General features: G+C 37.3%; 1 protein-coding gene across 1 annotated transcript in view; it reads left to right on the forward strand.

Moving 5' to 3' along the window:
• The first annotated feature begins 1,987 nt into the window (after positions 1–1,987).
• Positions 1,988–21,863, forward strand: part of GXYLT1 (glucoside xylosyltransferase 1) — a 24,089-nt gene continuing 4,213 nt past the window's right edge. The window contains exons 1-4 of the mRNA XM_010014754.1: positions 1,988–2,076; positions 12,679–12,853; positions 13,791–13,916; positions 14,701–14,952. Of these exons, the coding sequence (XP_010013056.1) occupies positions 2,024–2,076; positions 12,679–12,853; positions 13,791–13,916; positions 14,701–14,952 (606 nt within the window). The 5' untranslated portion in view covers positions 1,988–2,023. The remainder of the gene's footprint in view (positions 2,077–12,678; positions 12,854–13,790; positions 13,917–14,700; positions 14,953–21,863) is intronic.

Here is a 21,863-nt window from a genome sequence, read left to right on the forward strand (position 1 = left end):
AGAAGAAAATGTGTCCAGTGATTCCAGAAAATGTCCAGTGATTCCAGCCTCTTAATCCTTTGTATGCAAAGTTTTGTGGAATATGATAGCGTATGGTCAGCTGAGAAAGACTTCTCAGGCAGGAAAAAAGTCTTAGTCTAACATTAGGTAAATTACATAAGAATGTTATTAGGACACATACATATGTTTCAAACACAAAATTTATGAAGCATATCCAAGGCTGACAACCTTGTTATTGTGCTAAATGGGCTATCGGAAAGACCTAATGTGTCAGAGAAAAGACCTGGGCATTAATTCAAGCTTGCCTCTTGCCTTGGTAGTCTGGATTGGATAGTAGCTCAAGGCAGCTAGAAAAACACAGCTCCTGACAGCTGGAAGAGGAATCCCCTGTAATAATAATAATACCTGTAATAATAATAATAATCATCATCATCTTCTAAACCAGAAAAACTGTTTTTAAGAGATAGTCTATTAATTTATCCTAAAAGTAATGAGACAGTTACTTCAAAATGCTTCAAACTGGAGATTGTGAAGGCTGTTTTTCAGATAAACACAAGACCTTAATGTGCCTTGAAGTCTTTAAAAAACTTCAAAAGCCATGAAGATTAATGTAAGAAAGAATCTGGCAGAGACAACTTGTAGTTTTACACTATTTACTTTCCCTAGAGAACTGCAGATATCCCAGTCACAATCTACTTTATCCTTTTGTGTACCTGGATATTTCTTTGTGGAGACCATTCTTAAGTCATGAGATAAAATGACTTGACTAATTCTTGCAAACACATGCATATGCAGGCTAGAAGGATTTCCTGCAGTCTCTACCAAAGAACTGGTCCACCACCTCATCACTTCATGAGGCCTTGTGAAACACTGTTTACCAGGTCATTTTTCTCAAGTGTTGAAAAAAGAAGAAAGTATACAGCTTGCCATTTTTGATGCTATGTTATTGTATTAAGTCTGGTATTTGAAAACTTTGGTCTTTGCAGGTACCAGATGATCCCACCAAGATGATGCTGATTCATTTGAAATTTGCAAAGCCAACTTCCAGTAGAGTTTTGAACTGTAGTCCTTAAATACCTTTTCATCATCAGGCTTTTGGGGAGTTTTCTTCTTGCATCTTCTTACAGATGCCAACTTTCAAAGGAGGATAAACGTTATTGGCATTGTGTCACCAGTGCCGGTAATGGGAGCAGAGGAGGTCACGCAAGTGTATACCCCTTACTTTGCAAAATTCTACTTGCTCATTTAAGATTTTAAATCTTGATATTGATTTCCTCACCAGAGCCTCTGAAATACACTTCCAATGCTCTTTGAAAATATTTCCTATATTACTGTTGCATAAAATGTAGTGGTAGACTAGTAAACCCTGCTTTTTTTAGTGTAGCACAAGTCAATAAATTATTAGTCCTGTCATTAGTATGGAGAAGGAAAGTTGCCAGCTGTGGTGATTATTTTGGTATTGCATTAACCTTTTGTTATGAAACAATGGAATTTGCTTGTGTTGTAAAACCCTGTGTTTTGTTAAAAATCAGCTTTGTAGGTTTGCAGTGAATAGGGTCACTGGTGAATAGGGATTGTGTTTAAATAGACAATGTAACTTTGGAAAAGAAATTCTCCACTGCTTCAAGTAGAGGTGTAAAGTGAAGGAGTTTTTGCCAGCAGTAGTTGTTGCCATTCACTGTATTACCTACGGACTTCTACTAAGACAAAAACATAGAATGACCTTCTGAAATCCCAGCCCCTCTGTTTTTCTCACTCTGAAAATACCAGGAGAGGAAAGGCTAAAGGATGGGGACCAGTCTTCCTTAACAGAATCCTCCTGGTTGGCACCTCGTACCTCCTCTTTTGTATTATCTGTCACATAGCCAGTCTTCTGCCAGGTAATTAACTATTCAAGTTATGTTTGAGCTAGAAAATAATCCATTTAACTTTGCTATAAAATCAGTAACACTTACGTAGGTTATTTTTGTCTTATCCTGTTAGGTGTAAGAATTTGTCTGTATCTTTCTGGAATTCCTATTGGATGCTGCCCTCTGATGTTTGTGGAATGAACTGCTTTTGGGAAGCTGCTTTTAGGTAGGATCTATTATTAAATGGTACTTTATTATTTGATTGCAGGCAGGTGTAGCTCATGAATATTTTTGGCTATTTAGCAAGGTGACAAAGCAAAATACTTTGATTGCTTCACATGCATTTCACCTGCTTATATTATGGTTGTGTTTAGCTGGCCTTTCTCCTGTTCTATTATGTTTATAAAATTGTGGATTGAAGTATTGTTACAAAGAGTAGGGTTTTTTTTCCCAGTTACGTTGCTTCATTAAATAGAGACTTGCTAACATTGGTGTAAAGTCTATCTGAATATTGTCTGAAAAGTTACTGATAATTATTTTTGATACATAAAACTTGCTGCTCAGTAAAACTTGTGATGTAACTAACTTTCAGTAAAACTGGCAGATATGCTTTGTATTTAAGTTTGAAGTTTCTTTATTCAAGTTGCATGTTTTATAGAATTTGAGGAGGGTACTTCATCCAAAAGCAGCTGTTTTGGAATGTTCATTAAGATACACTATGTTAAAGCATAGACTGTCGTTAAACTTGCATCTTTAACAATAAGCTTAAATGTTTTGATGTGGTTGTTCAGATGCTTTAGGCTGTCAGATTACGGAAGTAGCTTGAAAAGAAATGGAAGAAGCCTTAAGATACTTGACAGATATGTTCTCTAACCTGCATAGTTCTCTTGAGTATAGAACTAATGTAAATCAATTTTTCTTATATTCAAAATCTTACTGGTCATCCTTTGATATGGTTATCTCTTAGCCTGAAACTTGAATATTTCTAGGTAAGCAAAGGGGGGGAAAAAAAGGTTTAATTTCACAAGACAGTGTATTTTTGAAAATCGTGATGGTGGGAAAGACTTCAGATCTGTTCCCTATTCTTCTCTGCTTGTGTGCTGTCAGTGCTTTTTAAGGTCATCAGTTGCCAAGAAGTGATGGCTTAGATTGACTTTGTTAGCTGTCTGTAACTTGGGACTGCCAAGTCTTTCTTGCTGCCCTTGGTAGCCCGTGTGTCAATCCACACAATTCACTTGACTTTCCCTTTGGCAGATTTAGCTGTCTGAATAGGTTAACTTTTTTTCTTTTCCTTAAGAGTTAGCTTTTGGGAGTTTAGCTTTATGAAGTTTAGCACAGAGAGGGGTAAACCAGATGTTAGTGCTGTTGTGTTGGAGGGCATAGTGGCTTAGCCAGTACGTAGTGGAGGGACAGGATGTGATTGTAAGCTTCATTCATCCACGGACATCTGAGCCAGTTGTGTAGTGCTGACTGTCTTCTGACCCTATTGGCTGTGATGATGTCCATGAACTCTCCACAATGCAATGTAGCGAACTAAGCAGGAAACTTCCTTTCTGGATATTCTGCCAGAATTAAGGCAGGTAGGACTTTAGAACCAGAAGAAGAGAAGTCCCATGCAGTTTCTTTTCACATACCTTAAGCTGTAACTTGTATTACCTTGTTAAAATGCCCTGTATGGCTCTGAAGACAAGTCTGTTGAAGAAGGTATTGGTTATGTTACTCAGTGAATGTAGTTTCTTTCAGAGTGAAACAGTTGTCATTGTGAACCCCTGATATTTGCAAAATTTCATATACATTTTGCAACTCAAAGGAAAGAAAGCTGCTTAAATGTGTAATAGGGATGTGGTATTCAGATTAAACATTTCAGGTTGAGTTTGATTATCAATATATTACTATTAAATTAATCTCCCAGTATTATGCTCACTCTGCTTCTTGATTTCATCAGTGTGATGGTCTTAACTTCAGAAGGGGCCTCCCTTGCCTCCTCCAGACTTCATTTTAATTTCTTGCCCTGTTTAATAAGTTCAGTTGGTTTGAGAGAGGTGCAGTGATGTTGTGCAGAAGAGGTTGGGAAGATGGCAGAGAGGAGGAAAAAATGCTTCCTTTTTGGATAGCAGCGAGCAGTTACAATTTCTCAGCATCTGAACCTGCTGTCTAAGCCTCATTTCCTTGTATGTGCTGGAGTAACACAGAAGATAGTTGCAGTTTTGTTTCAGCTTTGGATATGAGCTGTAATTTTATATAACTCAAAATATGTGCATTGTACTAGGAGTGCTGAGAAGCTGAAGGGTTTTTTAGAACTTTGATATCATCTTATGCTTTGAATGTTGTACTTCATAGAATCATAGAATGGTTAGAGTTGGAAAGGACCTTAAGATTATCTAGTTCCAACCCCTCTGCCATGAGCAGGGACACCTCGCACTAAACCGTGTCGCCCAAGGCTCTGTCCAACCTGGCCTTGGGCACTGCCAGGGATGGAGCATTCATAGCTTCCTTGGGCAACTACTTAGTAGTTGCTCTCAAGTTTGCAGGCAGATTTTTGGGAGAAGAGGAATGAACTTAATTCCCTGCAGGTTTATTAACCACAGGAAACGAAGTCTAGCATTCTTGTTTTCTGAGACTGTGTGTGTAGGGCCACTTCAAGATACTTCATAAAGATAAGGCCTCTTGAAAGCTTTTTCTGTGAAGAGGCGACATTGTCATTCCAAGTTGGGTATCTTTTGAAATAGAAAGAAGTGAGAGCTCTACCATAGTGTCTTACTCCAAATAATTTGATCCTGAGTTGACAAAGCCTTTGTGTTCTTGTTAAGTGCAGTTGTTGTAGTGAGGTGCAGAATAAAGCTGGACTCTGAAGGGATAGGGATATGAGAAAAACCTAAGTGTTATGTATGTGGTGGGTATCCTAAGATAGCCAACTCCACTGCCTGTAGATGTGCCAACAAAATAATGGGAATTCCAATGAGTTTGCTTTTAATAGAAATGGGTGAATCAGGTCATTGAACTGCACTAAAACTTACTTGAATCTTCTATTTGGCCTGGTTTAAGTCACAAAAAGAACACTGTTTATCAAGATCATAAATCAGTTTATGGGTGGAGATTCTGGTGTTCTATTTTTGCTCTTTCAATAAACTAACAAATTCAGGTTTTTCAGAAGAGCAGATCATGTAGCCAGAATTTCTTTGCCAATAGCAGGTTCATAAAATTTATCTCGGTGTTAGAATGTCTCCTTTCCTGTTACCAGTGAAGTTTTTCAAACATTGGAAGGTAGTTCTTCAGCTTTTGTATTTTTAATTCTTTTACTTGAGAAAACTTAGCTTGTTTTTTGTCTGTTTCTGACTTAAAGTTCCAGTTGACTTTTTTTCTTCTGGATATCAGAACCATGGGGATTTGTTTATCTGTGAGAGAAAGAACTTGGCATAGACATTTTTGAAATGCAGCTTGCAGTGTCATTTCCTCTGAGTACCTGTAAGTGTATAAAGTGTGAAGTGACAACTAACATTCTGTGGATTTGAAGGACTCGATTTAGTGTTGGAGACCTGTAGAGGAATCTATAAATATTTTAGGACAGGTGTATATATATAGACTTCAGTATGACTCCTGGTATAGCTAACTCAACACCATTTTAAATTGATGAGCTCTGAACAGCTGCTAATTCTCATAATGGATAATAAGGATCTTGTCTCTTTAAGTATCAGTGTAAGATCTTTTGTCTGTGCTGTATGTAGGAAGGATTCTGGAGCTATTCTGCCCCCATGTTTATCACCGTTCTGATTATCAACATATTGAGACAGAATGTCTTGTGCTGTACTTTTGGTTCAGAATATTTGTTAGCTTTCACATTTATAGAGGAAGCATAAGATCACTTTTACATACAGGGTATAGATTTTATCAAGAATTTAAAAACTGCCGATAACATTAACATGATGCTCAGGTTTTGCATGATTTAGATGATGCATATCTTTTCTAATACACCTTTCAAGGTGCTGAGTGTCATTTAGCTGGTACGCCTGCTTATTTCCAACTGAGACTGATTAAGACATTCTTAGGGGTCATTACTCTGGCTATCTGACCTGCCTGGTTTCAGTTGTTAGATGTTTTAACTTGTTTTTAACTTGTGTTACCTATGAAAAAAAAAATAAGTTTCACTGTTTTTGAGCATATTGAGGTCCAGGTGGTGTTGATATCTTGAGATGAATTTTGGCAGTCCTGAAAAACAGGATGTCTCTTCTAAACTAGTTAACTCATTGGAGGATGGAGCTTTGGACTTTTATAGTCAAATTTTAAACGACTAATATGTTGTAACTTCAAACCTAATATACTTAATTGAGTTTGTAATTGAATAGATGACATTTGAACATCATAGGCGCTGGTATCATTAATGTAGTTTTACAAACTAAGCTTTTGATTTTGAACTATTTTTAATTCAGTACAGTAGTAGAAAGTTAAGAAGCCGAGTAAAAACTGGAATTTTCATAACTTTCAAATCTAGATAATTTCTGTAGTTACCTTCATCCTATTTCTAGTACATGTGGAAATGATTTGTTACATATAATCAGTGTAGTCTTTGTTGCCTTTTCACTCTGCCTATTTATTTTCTTTTTCTGGAAACTAAAGGTTGTTGGGTTAGGCTCTTTAATGATAAATTTGTGTTTGATCAATTGATTTAGATCAACACAAAGCATTAAAATTAAAAAAGGATGCGATAAGTCATCTCTTTTGTGTATACACATCTACCATTTGTTTTTCTGCAGTACATCATGCCAGGTTTGAAATAATACAGGTTGATTATAGGAAAATATTTTCCCTGCATATTCTAATGGATATAATTTGCATTTTCCATGCTAATTGTCAAAAAAGCTTGCATGGGTGAAATGTTTGCACTGATAATGTGGGTAGCTTTTTATACTGAAGAAGAAAACGCATTTGTAGTAGGCTTCTGTTTGTTCTTTTTGAAAGTGTAAACAACTTTAACACAGCTGAGCCTGGCAGCCTAGTCCATTTGGTTATAATATCAAGGAAAGTTTAATGATGTTGTGGAAGGACTGAGAGTCTTTATTAAGCAACCATGTTTAGGAAGCTGAATATTGCATGCCTCGTGCATTACACACCATATGGAGAAAAGATCAAAGAAAAGCAAGGCTGTTGCTCTATCAGAACAAGTGTAGGAAAACTTGTTTTGGTGTAGCATAATCTTTAAAATGGTTATTTTTATAAGCTACAAAATAATCCTTGCATTACCATTATGTAATATGGTGGTGGCTGTATATAAAAACTAGTGGTGCAGGTTAGGATGCAGCAGGTTTCTCAGAAAAAGACAGATGTTTTTTTTTTTTTTACATATTTGATTCAAACCAAATGCAATTATATGAAAAATGGTAATTCCTCTCATCAGTGGGCCAGAGGAAAATTTGAAAGGATAACTGAGGTCCATTTATTACTTCAGTTACTCATACCACTCTATGCTCTTAGTACCTGGATGCTAATCTTTCCATCCTTGGCTTCCACAGCCCTGTTATGGAAATAGGAGAGGACAGCTTGATTGCCAGGGAAGCTGAGCAGGGAGCTCTGTGTTGATCCTTAGGTGTGTTCTTAGTAGTACATCAACAGATGGTAAAAAGACTTAAAGTTCATAACAAAGAATGAAGGCTGCCTGTGGTTCCTTCGTGGCTTTCCATAGCAACAGTGCCACTGTATTTGAATGTGCCTTAAAAAAAGGGAGAAAAATGAAATTGTCCTTAGACACACCGACAGCTCTTTGAACGGTACCCAGGTCATACTAGATGCTGTAATGCTGCAGCTGCTCTGGAAGGTTTGGAGCTTGGCGTGTGGCAGTCTGTGCGTGCAGCAGAAGCAGCTGTTGTGCTGTGACCTCAGGATATAGCAGAATAGGATTGGGACAGGCTTAATGATCACAGATTAGATGAAGTTGTGTAAAGGATTCCTTATGCCTGGGTGTTCCTGAGGGTTTGGTACTCTCTCACTTGTGCTCTCAATGTGTTACATAACAAGAACAGGAGAGCCCTATCTTAACTTACACAGGAGACCCCCCACTGTGGTACCTTGTGCCAAGTCTAGAGGGCAGAGCTAAGATTTTCATGGAGTTGATGAGTATTTTAATAACAATACTGTTCAGGTTCTGGTTTTTTTCCCCGAGAAGATCAGCTGGGATGCAGTGAAGGTTCTAGAAGAGAGCAACCCATCAAAACACACCTCTGTAGCTTAATACTAAATTATTATTTCATAACTTTAATTGACCTAGAAATGCTAATTTAATATACAGTGTGTCATGGTATACATAAGGTAGTGTTTTGACAGACGGGTTCTGGAAAATCTAGTTGTAGCAGCTTCATTGAGTATATCCAGCTATGTTCCTCTGTCAGAGGTTATTAACCCCCCAGCAGAATTAATCATTGCAGGATGAAGGTCTACACTTCAACACAAAGTACTTAAGGGCAAGGCTTGTACCTAGTCTTATGCCACTAATAAGCAGCATGTTTTAAAGCATATGCTTTTGCTCTCAAGTGTTAAAGTGGATTACTTGAAATGTGATTTCTAAACTCATGGGAATATGTGTGGTGTGCTCTCTGAAGTGTTTCATTTCATTTATTTTTACTCTCCCTACCGCTCCTGTAATTAGTATCCTCAGACAAATAAAGTTCTCTTATTTACCCTAAACACTGAAATTCTGTCACAGCTTCCTGCTTAGTGTCTTCTGCTGGATTACAGGTGCGTTCTTCGCTCTTCCATTTTAATTACTGGATTTTGGTGTGGGTTTTTTTGTGGGCTTTTAGGTTTTGCCCTGCAGGAGCTAGGGCTCCCTCATTATTGGGGATTTTTTTTTTCCTTTAGAAGTCAGGGCTGTCAAGTTTTCCTTGTTAGTCTGTTCAAAAGCCTTACTAAAATACAGTTTGTATTTCACTCTGTTGTTGCTCTTCCCAGCTTCTCCACTAAGTACTGCCACACCAAAACATTAGGCTACTGGTATTTAGAAATATGCAGAAAGAAATCTTCACTTGTATTTTTGTGTTTTCCATGTTGCCTTAACACTTTCAGAAGCTGGATTTTGAAGTTCAATAAGGGTATTGCTCTGATACCAGAGCTGTGATATTTGTGACACCAAAATTACTCAGGTTCAGACATGTTACAGTTCTGGTAAAAATACTTTTTATTTTGCTCATGATCAACTCAGCTACTGAACTGCTAAAAAAAGATAAAGATAGAAATGCGTTGCTGAAAAATCTTTTGTCATTGGTTATACCAGAAGCAAGGCTGTCTAAATGAACAAGGTTTTCTTTTCCCTGTCTTCTGTTGAGACCTCTGTAGAGGTAGTTGCATGACTAACTGCAGTGGAGAGAAGATGGAGAAAAGGGTTAGAGAGGCTGAAAAGTTCGGGAAGGAGAAGGAGAGAAGGGTGTAGTTGAGGGTGGATAAATCTGAAAGCAATTAGAGGAAGGACCAAAGTCATGTAGGCATAATAAGATGGAAGGGAGTGAGACAAGTGGCTCTTTGGATGGGGCATTTTTAACATCCAAGGTGAGACTGCAGAGCTCAAGCTGATAAACTCTGCTGGACAGCTTAAACTTTATGCTGCTTCTAGTAGCAGGAGGAGGAAAAAGTGATGAAAGATGCTGGCAGCAGAGGATTAACACAAGAGGTGAGTAGTTAGTGTCTCTGGATGAAGATGGGGCAATGATTTCCCTCTGGGAGTGGAGAGAGATGTATATATAGGGAGAGGAGCAGCTCTGAGACCTGATTGTTAAAAAGGAGGCTGTGATTGCCAGTGGTGTATATGCAGGGAAGTCAAATGCAGTTTAAAATCACTAAAGGATGTCTCTTCATGGAGTCTAGAGTAAGAACTACAGTTCTCGGACTTCATAACTTCTCCTGCCATAGGATGTCTCCGAGACCTCTCATCCCCTTCTTAGTGAATAGTCCCCAGAGGGAATGGTGCTCTGCTCTGTCTGCTTTAGGGATAAAGTGTTGTGTTGTGAACTTACAGATTTGAGTCCAGCTGCTCCCCATATTGTGCTAGCTGAAATTCACTTTTTACTTTTTCTGTATTTTTTTTGCCTTTTCCAAAAAATATTTTTAAGCACAGATCTAAAATATTCAACTCAGGAAGTCAGAAACTCATAGAACAGATAGTGTGAGCAAAATGTAAAAGCATTATAATATGATCAGTCTGTTTTTTGTTGTGTGGCTTGAAGTGTTCTTTCATTCACAGATGTCACTCGATGTAGAAATAATCAAATAATAGTCTCGGAATCACAGTGTGTAGAGTTGCTTTGGCATACTTTTCATCATACCTTATTCATGGACAGCCATGTGTTACATGTGGTGCAGGAACTTGGCTTTCAGCTATGCAGTTTGTGTAGGTTGTGTCCTTATTTATCGCATGACCTTGCACTATCACTGTAAGCTCTCGTGACTTCAGGGCTTAATTATTGTAATTCCCTTTTCAGTGGATTAGTGATGAGGCTAATCTGCTGTTTGCAGCTTGTTCAGACTGCAGCAGTGTACTGTTTCCTGGGTTTCAACTACCCTCATCACATCCAGCTTGCTTTGTGTTTTTAACATTAGCTACTTCCTACATGGTGTATTGTTTAAATCAGCTTTATGAATAAAGGTCTGAATGGGAATGCCTAGTTACATTTCAGGATTCTTCCCCCCCCCCCGTTAACCTGAGCTAATTTTTCAGGGTTTTCTGCAAGACTTAGAAAAGGTTTCAGTCTGGATTAAATCATCTGGATGCAGAAGTCTCTGTATAGGTGTCTATGTCAAGTAGGTCTTAAGCATTCATTGAAATTGAAAGAACATAGAGAATGATGCAGGTGACTAGCCATTAAGTTTGTGAGAAATAAATGGCTGGTGTTACTTGCGAAGCACTTGGCCATCCTACACATCTCCTTGGGACTAGTAGATACATGATCTTTGAGACACCCAGTCCTTTTGGACTGGCACCTGGAAGTCAGGTGGGATGTTCTAGAGTTTATTAAATAGCAGTATGGTATCAAGCCCTAAGTATTTACTTTGAAATAAGGTTGTTTTCTATGCTCTGTATCCTGCTCACTAGATCTCCATTGGCTTTACTGAGACTTTGGGTACAATCTCGTATGTCACCATCTTCATTTAGGTGTCCTGTTTAGGACCTGAATCTTACCTATGACGTCTTTCTCCTGTGTGATTTTTAATAGTGCCCTAAACCTTGGCTTGACAGACTGCGTGTTCTAATTAAAACTTCATTAATCTTAAATCCCTGGGATGCTGGAGGTTTTTTTGTTCCAGGGCATTAAACTCTTCCAAAACTCAGTGTTTTTTAAATGCAGCCATTCTTTATGGCATTAAACTTCAGCAGTTTACAGTGATAGCTTTGCTTATATTTTGTCTCCTGGAACTCCAAATAATCTGTGTTGCTCTCCCATGCCTTAAAGAAAAAAAGGTGTATTTGCATAATATATTTTGTCAATTTAAAGGAAAACTTGTATGCATCTAAATGTTTTAGTTACATAAAAATTGGGTAGACATTACTTGCTAAGAATCACATCTGTTTATTTCTGTTTGAAGTCTCTCTGTCTTTGTCAAGTTTCTAAGAATAGTTGTTATGTTTGCCAAGAATTTCCCTACTGTTAGTGGGTTGGGAAAGTATTTTCTAACTTCTTTTTTTCTTTGTCTGAATAACTTCGATTTAAACTTGTAATTTAAACCTTTAGATACTCTGAGTTCTCTTAGCCCCCTACTCCCATAGTCCATGCAGTTAGCTCAAGCACAGGATATTGTTTGAGGATTGGCTTTGAGTTGACATATATTTGAAACCTTTGAATGTTTTTCTGACTGATTAAATATATGAAATCCAGGAGTACACGGATTTAGGTTTAGTATGTCCACTGCATTTGTCACCAGCCTCGTGGTATTTACCCAGTAATAATTTTAGCCTGCTGGATTAAAATAATAACTTCTGAATATATCCTGTATACTACATACCAGGCACTTCTCACCGTAACTGTTGGACAGCAGCTGTCTTCAGGAATAAAGAAGTTCCCAGTCCCCACACCTTGCAGTGGTTTAGCCCCAAGGACATAGGCAGTGCATGTGGTCAGGGTACTTGAGTGACTTTCCAGAATCACTGGGAGCACCAGGACATCCCACAAGGCCATTTAAACTGTTAGTTTCCCTGTTTTCCAACCCAAGTTGTATGCCTGCAGGATGGAAGGAGAGGACAAAGAACTTCTTGTGTTTTGCTAGTGCTTAGAAGTGCTGAAGCATGGGTTTGACAAAAGGGCAGAAAACAGACAAAATGCCTAGATCATTCAAAAATGTTCTTAACAGGACTTCTAAAAAATAGGGCTTATTTCACTTTTGTTGTTGAGCTTGATTCTGCTATATTTGTCATGTTTTCCTGTCTCTGTACTGAGTCCAGGGAAAGTGGAGAAAATGAGCGCATGCGTAGACTTAATGTCTTTCAAATTTTGATGTAACTTCATGTGATCTTTCTTTTAACATAGCTGTTTGGATGGAATTCCTTGCTAGTGTTGGATAGTAAAACTACTAAGAAAATGGATGTTTGTTTAGTTTCTGTACAGCTTTTCTCCACCTTGTTTTTCCTTCATAGGCTGGGATGGTGGGAGTGAATATGAGAATAGTTTGGGTTAAATGTAAGCTTATATCTGAGATGTAGTGCTGTAGTTTGTATGCTCTGTTTGAGTTACCCTTTGCTGGTTTAAATGTGATAAAGGTTATTTTGTTAAATTACATGCTGCAGTAAATGGTAGAGCTTTTCTTTAAGCCTGTGCTAGAAATGATGCCAAATGGAAAAATGTCTTTGTATCAGATATGATTATATGAAGACACATCCTTCTGAGAAGATGCATCTAGCAGTGGTTGCCTGTGGTGAAAGGCTGGAGGAGACTGTTACTATGTTGAGATCAGCCATTATTTTCAGCATCAAACCTCTCCAGTTTCATATTTTTGCTGAGGACCAGTTGCATGAGAGATTCAAAGACATAGTAAGTACCCAAATAATTTATTTAATCAATTTGTAGTACAATTTGAGTAATATATAACAATTTCTCTGCTTCTTGGGCAGTAGTTGTTGAATATAGTGTCAGAAATGCAGAGGTCTGTAAATAAGGTAATATGCGAGTCCTTTGTAATGTTGGATGGGGATTTTTGAATCTTCTTTTCCTGCATAAAAATGCCAGTTGCTGCTGATATCAAAACTTCATGTAGAGACAGACCAAAACCTCATTTGTAACCTTGAATCTGTTAAATACAAACCCAGTGTTCTAAACATGAACTAGTTATCTTGTGTGAGCTTCTTTAAAGTTGGTTTTACAAGAGAAAATGGAGTGCTTACTGTATGAGTCAGCCTCACATTGCCTAAACAAAGTGAAACATTGGTCTTTGAAAATGGTAGATATGGTTATGTCTAATTTTAGTAAATTCCAGTTAATGAATATAACTTTATGACTGGAGAAGCAGTATTTGAAGCTGACTAATACATAGTTGTGGAGGGGTTTACTATTTTTGTGCTGAAAATGTCATACTGTTACGTTAGTATATTATACATACTGATATATGCACGCTAATGTCATGTGACAAAAGTTGGGTAAGGTTATTTTAAACTGAGAAAGACTTTGTTGGTATTTCTCCTGTAAAAACTAGTTAAGAGGGCAAAAAGTTCGATGTATCTGTTTTTGTAAATACTAATTTATTTTACTTGCTCTTACTTCTGTATATGATCTGAAATAAGTTTTCTTCGTAGTGGCCTGCAGGTGCCACTTTCTGTTCAAGTATTTTGAATAGTTGACAGGATCTTGTAGTTCAGGAAGCATTTCTGATATGGAAGAGAGGTTCAATTATCAATTTGAATGGGGGGATTGATTTCTTTTTTGTAATGTAATTGAACTGAAGTAATTTTTATGATCTTTTCCTTTCACATAGCTTGATGACTTCCCCTATGAAGGAAAAGTTAATTACACATTATATCCAATAACATTTCCAACTGAGAGTGCAGCAGAATGGAAGAAATTATTTAAGCCATGTGCTTCACAAAGGCTATTCTTGCCAGTAAGTTATTCTGTAAAAGAACAATACAGAAGTCTCTCTATGAAGCATCAAGCTGTCTTGTTAATCTAATTTCTGCTTAGTTTTAAATTAAGGACTATTACTCCTCCTAAAAGTTACTTCTATGACATCCTGAAAAAAACCTCTGAATTTAAACTTCTTCCGTAGCACTAATACATTATAGAATAAAAGTCCTTTTCTCATTTACTGCATTATGGCACAGTATCCTGAGTGAGAGGTGCAGGTCATGTCATCCTCTCAGAGGTAAGAAGGATTTATCACACCTAATTCCCTGCATGCATGGGTCTGAGAAGTGTTAGAATGAAACAAGGAATGGGCTATTGCTGACAGTGTTTTGTGCAGCCTTTTCTTTGGTCACCTAAGATACTTCAGAAACCATACTTAAGGCTAGCCGAACTATGACAGTGTCAACTATCTGCCAAATATTGCCTCATCTGAAGCTCCCTTACACCTCTTGCTTGTTTGATTAGAAAGCGAGGGAACAGGAGGAAAGTAGGAGCACCTGCTATGGTAATTTTTCACCTGGCCTGCCACTTACTTTTGAGGAGCCCCGGGGTATAAAACTCTACACTCTACAAAAATATTCCAAAACGAGAAAAGAGGGAATGATGACAAACTTATTGACTGCAAACCATCAGTCTAAAGTGAATTTATGTGCATATGACAACTGTATCAAGCTTCATTGTATAATGGCAGCAACTTCTGCTTTATGAAGATAAACTCAGTAAAACTTAAAAGTTTGGTTTTAAATTTCCTTGCCTCACAGTTAATCCTCAAAAATGTGGATTCGCTACTGTATGTTGATACTGACATCCTGTTTTTGAGACCTGTTGATGATATTTGGTCTTTCCTGGGAAAGTTCAACTCCACACAAATTGCTGCAATGGCACCGGAACATGAAGAACCTCGTATCGGGTGGTATAATCGCTTTGCTAGACATCCCTACTATGGAGTAACTGGAATAAATTCTGGAGTCATGTTAATGAATATGACACGTATCAGAAGGAAGTATTTCAAGGTATGCATGTTGCCTTTATTGCATTTTCCATGGGTTTACATCTTTTAATTCTGATTCTGTTTCAAATTCATGGGAGACAGCATTTTTCAAACTATTGTTCTTGTAATTGGAATAATGCTCTAAAAATACACTGTGTTTAAAATGGTATCTAACTTGTGGTTTTTAAATGTCATTCACCGTAGGACTTGGAATTCCTGTATTTCAAGTGTGTTTGTTTAAATTTTTCTCGGATCTGAGAGATCCTGTGACTTTTATACAGTGACTTTTATACAGTTTACTGACAAATACATTTGTCAGTAGATATTCTGGTATTTTTTCTTCACTGTAGAGATCCCAGAGAACAGGTAACATATGCTGTAACTACCTTTAAAAATGAACGTAGTAGTATGACCAGGAGGTGGTGCTAGAACATTTAGTAAGCTATTTTAACTGCGGTTTCCAAATTTTGATCTTTTATATTGTAAGCCAGATTATCACCTTAAGACTTTTCTGATTTTCTTTGAAGTCATAGTTTTTGTAGAGAAATAAGTTCATCATGAACATACTTACTAAAACAGTGCATGCAGCAGCAGAAATGGCCATTCTTTCACAAATCGGAAGCTTTTTCTTCCTTACTTGAAGCACAAGTAGCAAAGCAGTGCTATGTGGTTATGCTAGGGAAAAAAGTACTTCTTTGTTTAAGAGAAGTTTGATTAGGGGAAAGTAATCATGCAGTCTGAAACTGTTGGAAGGTACACCCTTAAGAGAGGCAATATAAACTCAGAATCATGGAATGGTTTGGGTTAGAAAGGACCTTAAGATCATCTAGTTCCAACCCCCCTGCCATGGGCCAGGACACCTTCCGCTAGACCATGTCACCCAAGACCCTGGCCAGCCTGGCCTTTTGAACACTGCCAGGGATGATAAACTTGCAGTAGACATTGCTTCTCTGTGATTTCCAAGTTAAGAAACATTTAGCTTTTATCTTAACATTCTTGATACGTGTTTTTGTTATGGAAATACAGACAATATAAGATAAATGGAGAACGGATTATCTCAGTTGTAGTTAAAGTAGGAAGTTCTGGTATTTATAGTGTAGCTGTAGTTTTCCCAAGAAGAAAGCTTGTCTGTGTATATCATCAGTGGAATCTTGTCTGTTTTGTTATTTGTTTATTTTCCTACTTATAGTATTTGGAGAAATGAAAATATTGAAAAGCATAATGAGAAAAATATGGAACTGAAAGCGGTGTATCTTAACCTCTGACAATGCATTTCTGTGTAATAAATTTTTCAGTGTGGTAAACTCTGAGATAAGGTAGGTCTTTTATTGATACTATTTCAGAATTCTGGTTGGGCTTCTCAGTACAACTGAAGTTACCAACTTGTTGGAAACTTTATGCAGTTCTACCAAAATTGGAGTTAAAATTTTTGACAGTATATAGATAAAGTAGGATACTAAAATTGTCTTCCAAATTAACTGCAGTTTTCTGCAGTTAACTAGAGGAAAATATGAAGTAATTTCTCTTAAACACCTATAACTGGTGGTTTCTTATAATTTAAGTTTATATATACAGATTTAAGTAGGTGAAATAATTCATGAGTATTCAGAAATGCAGAATGGAATTTTTCTGCTTTTTGTTGGTATTAGAAAGCTGGAGCATTTTCTAGGTGCTGAAAATATCTGCTCCATATTCCTGTTGTTGCCATGTTGTATATTTATTATACAATGAAATATGTCAGACTGCTAAACCAAATCCAGCCTTGGAGGAAGTAATTTTTTAAATAATTGCTCTTTATTATGGGGGTGAATAGTTGTGATTTATAAGACCTCAGCTGTAAGGCAAGGCATAAATCCATATGCTTTTCTTAGGATCCTGCTGGCAAACTTCAGAATAGATAGCATGATGTGCAATTCTGGCTAAGTGGGCCACTGGACTTTCTGTAGTGAGGAAGACTGTGTATCAAAACTGGTATGGGGAATCAGAACAAAAAGAAGTCTTGAATTGTCCTGAAAACATTAATCTTAATTGTTCAGTATGTAGTGTACTAAGCAAGTCTGCTTGATGAGATGCAGGCTTAGCATTCATACAATTAAGGGAAAGGAACTGAGATTGGAGTGAGCTACCCAGTGCTGTGCAAGCAGAAACAGGGTAAAGCTTCCCAATAGCAAGGCACATGATTCAAAGCCTTTTCTGATGGCTTTAGTTAACAAAAAATTATATATATATACATATATGAAATATATATATATGTAAAAAAAGGCAATTAACCTGTTCCTCTGCTTCACTTCAGTTGTTTTAAGTGTTAGAAATACATCTTTTTCTGCCCTTAATCATTAGTCATCAATCTTTGGAATCCTTCCCAGGGCTTTACTGTCACTTCAGACCTAAACTTACCCTTCTGTTTCTGATGCAGATATACTTCTGGCCCCTGCTTTTGCATGTCTTCTGACTTCATATTTGTCCAGGAATGCTTGTGTGTGCACTGTGTCTATTCCTCAAACATTTGAGACTAGTGGTGCACATAAAGAAATATTCTTTCACTCTTCCTTGAAAGTAGTAAAGAAGTAAAAAGAAAAAAGAAGAAGATGGTTTGTTCTGTATATCTGGGTGGTTTCTTTGGTACATTTTAAATTTTTGATTGTGTACAGCTTTTAATGTGGTTGCTGAGAACTTATTTCTTGCATTAATTTTATCTTCCTCCTTCTAGTCCTATACCTTTTTTTACCCCTGTTTTCATGATCCTGTACACCTTCCCTGAAGTCTTAGTCCGATTATCTTGAGCAAGAAACACAAATAAAGGATTCAGATGTATGGTGTTTTGACATATATGGATTTTCTGGTTCAGCTGAAGCATTTTGAAATTTTGTATGTTTCTGGCAAGTGTAGTATTTGTTATTTATTCAAGCTCTGAATTTGTGGAGATGGATGCTTACTCCAGTGTGACTGGCTTGCTGAGACTCTTGTTAGACCTTATTGACAGTGACCAACGTATTTATCAGTGGACACTTTTTGGTATTGGAAGCTCAGAACTGTTTCATACAGGAGATTACCTCATGAACTGGGTTCATGCTGTTGACTTAGTTCTTCCACCTATTGGACACAGTGGGCAAGTGTCCTATAATACCAGGCTTTTGTAGTAGCATGCTTAGCCCAGTCAGAACAGTTTGAGGATATCTAATTAGGGACCTACTAGGTTATGTGAAACTTAGGAATGATAGTGCTTGATTTTTGTTCTCCTCTCATAGCTAGATAGTGCAGCCCGGGTAATAACTAAGCAGGAAATGAGTTATACAATATTGATTATAGAGAAGTTGGCTTGGAGAACACTCACAAGCGGGAACCATTTGGTTTTTGCCCCCCCTAGTACCTAGAGTGTGGTCTCACAAGCTTGCAGAGCATCACAAGGCCCTGGGATGCACAAGCTTCCTATGTTGTGTCCCATTAACTATGCCAGTCAAATACAGTAGAACTAGGAAATGCTTCATTTACTTATAGGAAGGTCAAATTTGTGTATATTCATTTGGGAGACTAAAAAAATTCCTCAAAGAGTATATAAGTTCTAGGAAATTTTGTATCTTTAAGAAGCTGCCTATAGACCTTTTTGTATGATTGTTGGGTGGCTAGAGCACTTGTCTAAATAGTGGAAACTTTGGATCAGGATATTCCTTCAATATGATGGATTTAAAACTGTAGATTGTTTGTCTATTGTAATTTTGGGCTGAAGAAATGTCAGGCTGAGCTGTTTGGTGCCTTTAAACATCTTTCTGTTGTTGTCCCATTGATTTGTAAAAGTCAGGAGGAACCAGAAGATGAATAACTAAAAAGAACTGGAGACTTTTAACCAGTGTTTGTAGTGATCACCTGAGTTGCAGAAAACCTGTAATTCCATGTATTGTTTCAGGATTAAGTCTTCTTTTATCCACTTATTTATTCAAGCCTCAATCTTCTCAGGGCTGTCAGGTCTATTTATTTTAGACTAGCATCCTAGCTGCTTGGCTATCTGTAGTGCCTAATGGAAGTTGTTACTCCTGGTCCTATCTTATTTGTCTTGTTTATTTTGAGGCCCTGTGTATATATACAGTACAAATATATGCACTTTGTATATAAGCACACATGTATACAGATACTTATGCATGCACATACATGTTTTTGAATATGATGTCATTAAACAAAATGTCCAGTGCAAACTGGACCTAAGACTAAAATCAGTAATGAGTTTCTGATGGTTAGTTCCTGTCTGTTGTCTTTGCTAAGCAGCAATTAAAATGGGAATGTAAAGCATGCAAGAGTAATTAGGAGATGGAGGAGGTCATAATGACTTTTAAAATTTTTTTGTACATATAGACTGGAACAGAAGTAGCAAATACCACAGATACGTGTTTTAAGAAAAAGTCCTAGACCAGTGATGCTTTATGAATAGAGTACCATGACTTTGAGCAAATTTGTTAAGTAACTTAGTTGTGGTGCCCGAGATGTGAGCAGTCATGGTAAGGAAAGAGCTCTTAGAAAATCAAACAAGCCTCACACAAAATAATTCCAGATAGTGTGTGCAAAGGAGAGATTCATGGGTATACTTTAAATAAAAAAAACCCTAAAACATAAAGTTGAGAGAGTTTTTATGACCTAACCCATTGTACACTTTTTTTTTTTTTAACCATTCTGTGTTGCTTAAGGCTATAGATCCAGGAAATACAGTGAGCCTGTGCAAAAGCTAACCCCTTCTAAAAGGAAAGCTCCCATCTCTTACCAGCTGATTTCCTTGCTTTTCTTATTTACTTTGTCCTAACTTCTGCTGTTTGTTGGTACCTTCTATGATTCAATTAAATTTGGTAACAGTAGGAAGAAGAAATCTTTCTGCTGGGTTAGTGAAGTAATTCATCTCACAAAAAACATCTAGTAAGTATTAGCACTACACTGTTAATGCAAGAAGAGGATAAAGTCATGTAAGCAAGTTGCATGACTATATCTTACTTATCCATGTAACCCAACCAATGGCCTTGCTCTCGTCTGGCATATAAAAAATATTAAATTGCTCAACTCTTTGTGGGACACAGCTGCAGTTTTAGATATTGCTTTATGATTTGAGGTTTTTTTTTCTCCACTTTATATTTTCTTACTAGAATCAAGAGAAAGGTAATACTAGGTTGCTACAAGCTGTATGTAACAGCTCTTTGAAGGCTGACTTTAGCCTTGGCCAGACAGAAGTCTTCTGGGACAGTCAATAATGGCCAAACTAATTACAGCACAGTATCTAAACCTCCTCAAAAAAACTCCCATGTAGGAGAATATCTTACTGTCCTTATGTATATTTTGTTCCTACACGTCTTCCATTCGAAAGTTTTGGTGGTTCTTAAGAGCCTGTCTGTACCAGCTTCTGGCAGCACAGAAATGCCCACTACCACTGTAGTGGTGGTTTGTTTTTTTTCTTCTTAAACCTCTTTAACCTTCTTTGCAACTTGTTGAGCATTGGAGAGGAGGTTTATATTCTGGAAATCCTTAAGCTATTGTAGAGGTAGTTTTCTCATATTTATCATAGAATAGTTAGGGTTGGAAAGGACCTTAAGATCATCTAATTCCAACCCCCCTGCCATGAGCAGGGACACCACACACTAAACGATGTCGCCCAAGGCTCTGTCCGGCCTGGCCTTGAACACCTCCAGGGTTGGAGCATTCACAACTTCCTTGGGCAACCTATTCCAGTGCCTCACCACCTTCACTGTGAAGAACTTCTTCCTTATATCTAACGTAAAGTTCCCCTGTTTAAGTTTAAAGCCATTACCCCTTGTCCTACCACTACAGTCCCTAATGAAGAGTCCCTCCCCAGCATCCTTGTAGGCCCCCTTCAGATACTGGAAGGCTGCTATGAGGTCTCCACGCAGTCTTCTCTTTTCTAGGCTGAACAGCCCCAATTTTCTCAGCCTGTCTTCATATGGGAGGTGCTCCAGTCCTCTTATCATCCTTATGGCCCTCCTCTGGACTTGCTCCAACAGCTCCATGTCCTTTTTATGTTGAGGACACCAGAACTGTTCTGTCATCAATTTTGATTGAACTTGAGTAGTCTACCTCTCACACTGTTTGGCTTTGCTACAAATTGCAGTAGAATTTTAAAGAAGGAGGTTGTATAACTATTCAGTTTCTCTTTGTATGTGATTCCTTCACTTGTTTCATTACACATCACTGTTAATACATTAATATGTAACTATTTTCTGTTTATGCAGAGTTTATTGAGATATCACAGTTTCAAATTCTTAAATCTGATTGCACTATTTATCAAGTAGTATTGCTTCTAGACATCTGGCAATGCGAGTGTGCTAGAACTGCTTTGCATTTCCTTGGGATATACTCTGGATTTCAGTGCTATTAAAACTGTACAAGTTAAATGAAAATTTTATGAAATAATCACTTTAAAAATAAAAAGTCGTATTTCTATGAGTTGCTCTAAAACTTTTATTTACTACTGTATATCCTCCTATGATTATCCTGGTATCAGTGAGCTAATTTAATTCTGGTTTTGATTCTTAGCATTGAGTCTAAATTTAAGCCTCAGGCCAAAATTCTGTGGATGGCAAAGTTCAGGTGAGAGAGTAATCTTTACCCACTGGGATTCAGTCTGATTGATTTGCTTTTTGGAAGGTTTCACCTTGGTGTTAAGCTGTGTTTTTCTTTTGTTTAGTCAATTGCACTAAGCCTACTGATAATTCTTGCTAGAGGAGAATCTCTTGTGCGTTTCTTGTGCCTGCTCTCATCTAATACTTGCAAGCAATCACAGTCATAAATTTTTTAGTACAGAAGGGAGTGTAATACTGTGTTTAGCTTCTTACTTAAAATAAGCTATAGATCTTTCTTGTACTAATTCTTGTCTGAAATCTGATAGCATTTCCTTTTTTTTTTTTTTTTTTTTTGGTTTTCAATTCTGAAAGCCTTTTTTTT

The sequence above is a fragment of the Nestor notabilis genome, unplaced genomic scaffold (genome assembly GCF_000696875.1).
Source record: "Nestor notabilis isolate BGI_N333 unplaced genomic scaffold, ASM69687v1 scaffold12515, whole genome shotgun sequence".
NCBI classification, from domain to species: domain Eukaryota; kingdom Metazoa; phylum Chordata; class Aves; order Psittaciformes; family Psittacidae; genus Nestor; species Nestor notabilis.